Source organism: Ylistrum balloti, unplaced genomic scaffold (genome assembly GCF_031769215.1).
Source record: "Ylistrum balloti isolate Yb309-2 unplaced genomic scaffold, AGI_CSIRO_Ybal_v1 Utg370766, whole genome shotgun sequence".
In the NCBI taxonomy this organism is placed as follows: Eukaryota; Metazoa; Mollusca; class Bivalvia; order Pectinida; family Pectinidae; genus Ylistrum; species Ylistrum balloti.
Genome location: NW_026782449.1, coordinates 432,460 through 441,857, shown reverse-complemented (window position 1 = coordinate 441,857; position 9,398 = coordinate 432,460). Strand labels below are relative to the sequence as shown.

At 40.5% G+C, this 9,398-nt stretch overlaps 1 protein-coding gene across 1 annotated transcript; it reads left to right on the top strand.

Annotated features, from left to right (window-relative positions):
• The first annotated feature begins 1,961 nt into the window (after window positions 1-1,961).
• On the top strand, window positions 1,962-3,366 carry LOC132558179 (uncharacterized). The gene is made up of 2 exons (XM_060222711.1): window positions 1,962-2,690; window positions 3,169-3,366. Exons 1-2 carry the CDS (start codon window positions 1,962-1,964, stop codon window positions 3,364-3,366), a joined length of 927 nt encoding a protein of 308 aa, XP_060078694.1.
• The last annotated feature ends 6,032 nt before the right edge of the window (window positions 3,367-9,398 follow it).

Genomic DNA, 9,398 nt, shown 5'->3' with positions numbered 1-9,398 from the left:
GTGTCCAGTGGTAGGCATGGTAACAAGAACAAGAACTTTCACAAACAGAAAAAACAGCAACAAAAACATGGGGTAGTGGACTCTGACAATAAACAGCAACCTGAAGCAGGTCGTGGCAAGTATGATGGCAAGGGAGGAAACCCCTCAATGCAAGCTTCAAAGTGTGGCAACTGTGGATTTGAACATTCCAAGTCTGGACATTGCCCAGCCCAAGGCAAACAATGTGATAAATGCCGTAAATGGAACCATTTTGCCAAGATGTGCCGCTCTAAAACTGTGAATGAAATGGTTATTGTATCACAGCCTGACTATGACCTGGGTATAGGGGATGATTTCTGTATTGATTCTATATCCTCCAATCTTGTTAATGACCAGGCCTTCACAAAAATTAAACTTGGCCCTAATTCATACCCTGTAAATCTTAAGATAGACACAGGTTCCCAAGTCAACATTTTGCCCCGGTCTATCCTTGGCCAATTAGGTAAATGTCGCGTAACCCCTGACACCCTCAAGCTCTCAGCCTATGATGGGCACCCCCTTGATATAGTAGGCAAATGTCAGGTGGAGTGTAAGTATGATGGCAAGATTAGGTCCCTTAGCTTTCATGTAGTTGATACCAACTCCCCACCACTCCTTGGTTTACGTTCAAGTCTAGAATTAGGCCTTGTGAAGTTTGCACACGCTGTTGAGGCCCGTACTAATACCAATGCACCCCCTGTCAGCTTACCCTCCCCCCCTTGAAACCGGAAGTTCCTGTGAAATCTCAGGGTATGAGTAAAGAAAGTACCTTACAAGAGTATGGTGATATGTTTCAGGGTGTAGGTCTCCTACCGGGAGAATGTGTTATCCAAACTGACCCTACTGTACCCCCAGTTGTACATGCCCCCCGACGTGTTCCTTTCGCGATACGCGACAAGCGGAAATTATCACAAAGGTAAGCGAACCGACTCGATGGGTCAACTCACTAGTGGTGGTCGAGAAACCCAAATCGGGTAAATTGCGTATTTGCCTTGACCCAGTTGACCTCAACAAGGCAATTAACCGCCCACACTACCCTTTGCGTACCTTAGATGACGTACTACCAGATCTCACAGGAGCGAAACATTTCACTAAGCTTGATGCTCGCTCAGGGTACTGGAACGTGAAACTCAAAGAAGAGTCGTCGTACCTAACCACGTTTAACTCCCCGTTTGGGAGATACCGTTTCTTGAGGTTACCCTTTGGCCTCAAATCATCACAGGATGAATTTCAAAAGAAAATCGATGAGTGCTACGAAGGCTTGTCAGGTGTAGTCGCAATCGTAGACGACATACTGGTGTTTGGCGAGACGCGTGAGATGCACGACGCAAACTTGCAGCGAGTCCTTGACCGCTCACGTGGGAAAGGGATTAAGCTTAACGACGAGAAACTTGATGTTGGTGTCACTGAGGTCGAATATTTTGGTAACATACTGAGCTCGGAGTGTTTGAAGCCTGACCCCGCAAAGGTCACTGCAATTGTACAAATGAAACCACCCCAAAACCGTGCCGAACTTGAGACCATTCTTGGCATGATTAACTATTTGGCCAAATTTGCACCAGACCTTTCTAACATCACTACCCCTATGCGCAAACTCCTCAAGAAGGACGCAGAATTCCTCTGGGATTCCCCCCCAACATGAATCCTTTGAAAAAGTCAACAGAGTCATAACTAGGTCACCTGGTCCTGTGTTGACCTATTTCAACCCTAAAGAACCTGTGACACTTCAGGTTGATGCCTCAAAGTATGGCCTCGGTGCAGCCCTGCTGCAATCTGGCAGACCTGTCGCTTACGCTTCGAAAACGCTCACACCGTGCGAAATCAACTACGCACAAATTGAAAAAGAAATGTATGCTATTTTTTTCGGCTGCACTCGTTTCCACCAGTACCTGTATGGTCGTAAAGTAGATGTGGAATCTGACAACAAACCCCTGGTGTCGATAATGGCCAAACCGCTGTATGTAGCACCACCTCAATTGCAGCGTATGCTACTTCAGCTTCAGAAATATGATTTATACGTGCAACATGTCCCTGGCAAACAAATCCCTCTGGCGGATACTCTGTCCAGGAAGTTCCTACCTGATACTTACCCGAGCATGTCAGAAGGTATCAATATGCACGTACACACGGTATTAGACATGCTTCCCGTAAGCGATTGTAAACTTCACGAGATCCGATTTGCTACTAGCAACGACCCTGACATGTGTGAACTCGTAGAGGTCGTGCGACGCGGCTTGCCTGAAAAGCGTTATTCGTGTCCTTCCTCTGTTCTCGAGTATTGGAACTTTCGCGATCAAGTCACGGTCAATGAGGGTATTGTCATGAAAAGTCAGAAAGTCGTTATTCCTCGATCGCTACGTCAAGAAATGATGGACAAGGTCCACAGTGGGCACATGGGTGTCGACAAATGTCTCCAGCGTGCCCGTGACGTCATATTTTGGCCAAAGATGTCATCAGACATCACCGACATGGTTTTGAAATGTACCACATGTCTAGAGCGCAGGAACTCTAATCCCAAGGAACCGATCTTGCCACGCGCCGTACCAGAGTACTCATGGCAAACCATAGCTACCGATCTGTTCTCTTGGAACGAGCAGGACTTTGTAGTTGCCGTTGACTACTACAAGTTGTCGTGTCAGATAATGGTCCTCAATACTCCTCCGAGGAATTTCGTAAATTCGCCAAGGTGTATGACTTTCAACACGAGACTTTTAGCCCTCACCACCCTGCATCGAACGGGTTGGCTGAAAAGTACGTCCAAATTGTCAAAAGGATCCTGTCTAAAGACAAGGCTGACAACAGAGACCCTTATCTGGCAATGTTGGAATATCGTACTTCCCCGGTTTGTGGAAGTTACTCCCCCTCCCAGTTACTGATGGGAAGGAAGCTACGTTTTGTATTACCTATCACAACCACGCAACTCAAATCAAGAACACCTGACCCACAACATGTTCGTGCAAACATACAAGCGAGCCGCACACTTCAGAAAAAGTATCATGACGCTAGGTCTGTACCCCTTGAGCCGTTACATGTAGGAGATCCAATCAGGATCCAGCAAGCTAATGGCTTATGGAAACCAGGCATGGTGACACAGAAGCATAGTGAACGCTCATACATTGTTTCCGCTAATGATGGTGGAACTTACCGCAGGAACAGGCAGGTCCATCTACTGTTATCCCTGAACCTGATGGTGATTATCAGAGTACACAGCCCCCTCCTATTGCCAATTCTGAGCCAAGTTCAAAAGCTTCCCCAACACCATCTGAATCAGTTGTACCTGCCCCAAATGCTCCCTATATAACCAGGTCAGGTCGAGTTGTGAAAGCAAAAGTAATTGACTCTATGTGAAAATGTATCATCCGGAACTGGAATTGTGCTGAATTTCTTAATTCGCGAACAATTTCTTTTGACATTCATAAAAGACATGGTTAATGTGTTCATTTTACATGTTAGTTACCTGTTTGTTCGAGATCATTCTTTCTTCATTTGTTAATGCAAATAACTTAGGTACAAGATGGACAATTGCAACTATCAGTTGACTTTCTGTGACAACATTTAATTGGATAATATTCTGGACATTTAAAATGATTGATACATCATTTCATTTGTAAGAAGGGAGATGTAGCATTATATGCATAATTGTGTCGCGCTACCTTACTAAATACTGTCATGTCCATTATGAGTTATCGCCCTCGAATAACTCTCTACTGTAATGCAGTTATGGCGGAATACACGAGTTGGAACACATGAGGTCTTGTCGTTCTGTTATAATCTAAGGTGTCATTCCCTACCGTATGGTAATATTGATGTTTGAGAACCAACACATATTGCAGAGCATTAGATTATTGTGTGGTTTTAATGGTGCAAGGGAGAGAACTCTTGGTATGATCGTCACATGGTTTGATATTGTGTGGTAACCATATCTTTCAAAACTGACTGTAGAAATTAAACATAATCTTTAAAGCCAGACACGTTTTCATGATATTAGTAAATTTTTTTATGTAAGAAATTATATAAAGCATGCCTAAAGTATGACAATCTAATTAGTGGGAATGATAAATATAACACTTTTACCTGCTCATTACACCGTAACGTTGTGGACGTTAATCATACATTAACGTAACGATACCTTTTCCTAGTCTATGGTTTTCATATGTCGCGGTTAATTCCTTATTCTTGTTGTTCTCAATCTCGCGTCCCCGTGACTAAACAGCGAGAGATAAACTGGAAACGTGGTAGTAACACAGGAGTCAGTGACATGTTGTAACAGTAGTTATCTCGCGATCTCCGTCACAGCGAGAGATACAGATGTACAAAGACTTCTGGAAACTTTGTAGTAACACAGGAGTCAGTGACATGTTGTAACAGTAGTTATCTCGCGATCTCCGTGACAACGAGAGATACAGATATACAAAGACTTCTGGAAACTTTGTAGTAACACAGGAGTCAGTGACATGTTGTAACAGTAGTTATCTCGCGATCTCCGTGATAAAACAGCGAGAGATACAGATATACAAAGACTTCTGGAAACTTTGTAGTAACACAGGAGTCAGTGACATGTTGTAACAGTAGTTATCTCGCGATCTCCGTGACAACGAGAGATACAGATATACAAAGACTTCTGGAAACTTTGTAGTAACACAGGAGTCAGTGACATGTTGTAACAGTAGTTATCTCGCGATCTCCGTGATAAAACAGCGAGAGATACAGATGTACAAAGACTTCTGGAAACTTTGTAGTAACACAGGAGTCAGTGACATGTTGTAACAGTAGTTATCTCGCGATCTCCGTGACAACGAGAGATACAGATATACAAAGACTTCTGGAAACTTTGTAGTAACACAGGAGTCAGTGACATGTTGTAACAGTAGTTATCTCGCGATCTCCGTGATAAAACAGCGAGAGATACAGATATACAAAGACTTCTGGAAACTTTGTAGTAACACAGGAGTCAGTGACATCTTGTAACAGTAGTTATCTCGCGATCTCCGTGACAACGAGAGATACAGATATACAAAGACTTCTGGAAACTTTGTAGTAACACAGGAGTCAGTGACATGTTGTAACAGTAGTTATCTCGCGATCTCCGTGACAGCGAGAAATAAACTGGTAACCTTGTAGTAACACAGGAGTCAGTGACATGTTGTAACAGTAGTTATCTCGCGATCTCCGTGATAAAACAGCGAGAGAGACAGATGTACAAAGACTTCTGGAAACTTTGTAGTAACACAGGAGTCAGTGACATGTTGTAACAGTAGTTATCTCGCGATCTCCGTGACAACGAGAGATACAGATATACAAAGACTTCTGGAAACTTTGTAGTAACACAGGAGTCAGTGACATCTTGTAACCATTGTTATGACTGTTATAAAACAAAACTATTTACTAAAAGCAGCAGTATAGTATCTACCTTCCTAACCATTAAACAGGTATACAAAGTGATCGCTTTCAGGGTGGTTCCACTGATGCGTGAAGTTGCCTTTGACTGTCTGTTCTCCCCCACGATTTCACTGGCTACTGTGAGTACTAAAGTCAATATGTTTCTATAACTAGCCGTTAGACCTGTATAAACCTTCATACAATACCTCTATAATGGGTACCATTCACATTTAAACTGAACACATACTGTGTTACTACAACACACCATTACAGACTTATTGATTATGTCACAAACATATTGACAGGGGTATTAATGATTGAAATGTTTCTACTTAAGTTACATGTACCTAAAAGTATTTAACAGACAATAGCCTAATCGATTACCTTATATGGAATCATTCTGATATTTAACACATGATATGCCTTCAAGGAGGGATTTTTTTAATATTGATATAAATGTTAATTCCTAGGTAGCTAAAGACGAATACAATTCTCTTGTCAGGAAAAAAGAAGATATGGCAATATGTGACCGACATATTTGTAGAATGCAACAGTGACCTTGACCCTGTAGTAATTTAGCTTAATGCAATGTTACATCTACCTGATCTGACTTGGTGTATAATCGGATCACGTGTTTATTTAACATGTGTAGCCTAATAACGTGCCTGATAATCTTTACTCGTGTAATCTGTAAATGACTCCTGGACTTGAGAGTGTTTAACGTGCTCAGAAACAACAGAAGATAGCCTTTCTTGGATTATCTTTTACCTCTACCAAAAACAAAGGAAAACAATCTCTCTTGGAGCGTCTCTCAGCACTACCAAAAACAAAGGAAAACAATCTCTCTTGGAGCGTCTCTCAGCACTACCAAAAACAAAGGAAAACGATCTCTCTTGGAGCGTCTCTCAGCACTACCAAAACAACGGAAAACACATTCTTTCTTGGAGCGTCACTCAGCACTACTTAAACAACGGAAATTACATTCTTTCTTGGAGCGTCATTCAGGATTACCAAAACATCGGACACCACAGTCTTCCATTGAACGTATCCCAGCTCAACCAAAAGTAAGAGAAATCACAATCTTTGTTGGAGCGTCTCTCAGATTCTAATAAAAGACAACGAAAGTCACAGTCTTTCTAGAGCCAAACTTTTTTAAGCCAAAGGTAAGAACATTGCTCGAAGTAGAGTTTTCTTGTTCAAATTGACATTAAAAGACAGCGTGTTTCCTTGCGGATAGAATATTGTGCAGCCGAAAAAAGTTGGTCGAATCCTTACCATCTCGCACACTATGTACGTCAGTGCTAGCACGCCCCACACTTGGTCAATTGTCTGATGAAGGTGACCGTGTAGATCTCGCACACTATGTACATCAGTGCTAGCACGCCCCACACTTGATCAATTGTCCGATGAAGGTAATCATTGAAACGTCACACTCAAATTTTTTTACTTGTTGTGTCATAAGAACTTCTTTTCTATTGTTGTGTTATGGTATATAGTGTCCGTCCTTTTGTTTGGATATCACCTTGTGTTAGGGTATATAATGTCCGTCCTTTTGTTTAGATATCACCTTGTGTTATGGTATATAGTGTCCGTCCTTTTGTTTGGATATCACCTTGTGTTAAGGTATATAGTGTCCGTCCTTTTGTTTGGATATCACCTTGCGTTAGGGTTATAGTGTCCGTCCTTTTGTTTAGATATCACCTTGTGTTAGGGTATATAATGTCCGTCCTTTTGTTTGTATATCACCTTGTTGTATTAGGGTATATAGTGTCCATCCTTTTGTTTGGATATCACCTTGTGTTAGGGTATATAGTGTCCGTCCTTTTGTTTGGATATGTCCTTTTGTTTGGATATCACCTTGTGTTAGGGTATATAGTGTCCGTCCGTTTGTTTAAATATCACCTTGTTGTGTTAGGGTATTAAAGTGTCCGTCCTTTTGTTTAGATATCACCTTGTGTTATGGTATATAGTGTCCGTCCTTTTGTTTGGATATCACCTTGTTGTGTTAGGGTATATAGTGTCCGTCCTTTTGTTTAGATATGACCTTGTGTTATGGTATATAGTGTCCGTCCTTCTGTTTGGATATCATCTTGTGTTAGGGTATTAAAGTGTCCGTCCGTTTGTTTAGATATCACCTTGTTGTATTAGGGTATATAGTGTCCATCCTTTTGTTTGGATATCACCTTGTGTTAGGGTATATAGTGTCCGTCCTTTTGTTTGGATATGTCCTTTTGTTTGGATATCACCTTGTGTTAGGGTATATAGTGTCCGTCCGTTTGTTTAAATATCACCTTGTTGTGTTAGGGTATTAAAGTGTCCGTCCTTTTGTTTAGATATCACCTTGTGTTATGGTATATAGTGTCCGTCCTTTTGTTTGGATATCACCTTGTTGTGTTAGGGTATATAGTGTCCGTCCTTTTGTTTAGATATGACCTTGTGTTATGGTATATAGTGTCCGTCCTTCTGTTTGGATATCATCTTGTGTTAGGGTATTAAAGTGTCCGTCCGTTTGTTTAGATATCACCTTGTTGTGTTAGGGTATATAGTGTCCGTCCTTTTGTTTAGATATCACCTTGTGTTATGGTATATAGTGTCCGTCCTTTTGTTTGGATATCACCTTGTGTTAGGGTATATAGTGTCCGTCCTTTTGTTTGGATATCACCTTCTTGTGTTAGGGTATATTGTGTCCGTCCTTTTGTTTGAATATCACCTTGTGTTAGGGTATATAGTGTCTTTCCGTTTGTTTGGATATCACCTTGTGTTAGGGTATATATTGTCCGTCCGTTTGTTTGGATATCACCTTGTGTTAGGGTATATAGTGTCCGTCCTTTTGTTTGGATATCACCTTGTGTTAGGGTATATATTGTCCGTCCGTTTGTTTGGATATCACCTTGTGTTAGGGTATATAGTGTCCGTCCTTTTGTTTGGATATCACCTTGTGTTAGGGTATATAGTGTCCGTCCTTTTGCTTGGATATCACCTTGTGTTAGGGTATATAGTGTCCGTCCGTTTGTTTGGATATCACCTTGTGTTAGGGTATAAAGTGTCCGTCCTTTTTTGTATGTCTTCCCCTCACTGTTGATATCGTCATGGTAATTGCTGCAAAATTCATGCTGAATGACCTTCAAGAATAAATTGCGGTTGTAAGCTGTACTTTGTTATTGGCATTTTGTTTCTCTTGCTGTTACCTTCATGATTAAAATATATTAAACATAATTAAACGACCATTTTAAACACAATTAAAACATTCTTAACACAATTAAAACATATTAAACATAATTAAACGATTATTTTCAACATAATTAAAGTATCATTTTAAACATAATTAAATCATTTTAAACATAAAGTATCATTTTCCTTAACTGTAATTTGGGCCAGAATTGCAGCTTTTATAACAAGGTTTGATATCCACTTTTTATTTCGATTTGAGTTTCCCTCTGTCCTTTCCTTACGTCACTTTTATTTTTACATCAATGTTTGAGATCTGGTGGTAAACATATTTTGAGAGGAAAATATGATAAAGAGAATAATTTTGATAATTTCCGTTTGTCTAATCTATCCCGATGTTACTATGTAAGTAATATACATATATACCTTTATGCTAGACTAGGCAGTAAAAAACATGATTATATCTACCTTAGTGTACGTACTCGCCACCCTAAACAATTAACTATCGACCAAATAACTATACACACCCATTAGCGTTCTGTTAGTGGACAAAAGTTCAACTGAAATTATTTGATAAGTGGGAGAAAACTTTGCCGATAAATACCTGATAGGTAAGAACGTTTACTGTTATAAGTGGAGCTATGTGATATTTAATTGGGGGTTATAAATGTTTCTGTGTATTCCTAACCGTTGTACGCTAATTAGCATGTAAAAGATCTAAAGAATTGACCCGGGAGTCTCCATATACACCTGTCAGTAGTTAGGTATTGTCAACTTCACAGACTATTTGTGTTACCGAATATATTTCATTGACATACTACGACCGGTGAGTA

Coding starts and splice junctions, on each gene's coding strand:
- LOC132558179 (XM_060222711.1), top strand. CDS start 1,962: ATGGCCAAACCGCTGTATGTAGCACCACCTCAATTGCAGCGTATGCTA. Junction 2,691..3,168: donor ATACTCCTCCGAGGAATTTC/GTAAATTCGCCA, acceptor AACTTACCGCAG/GAACAGGCAGGTCCATCTAC.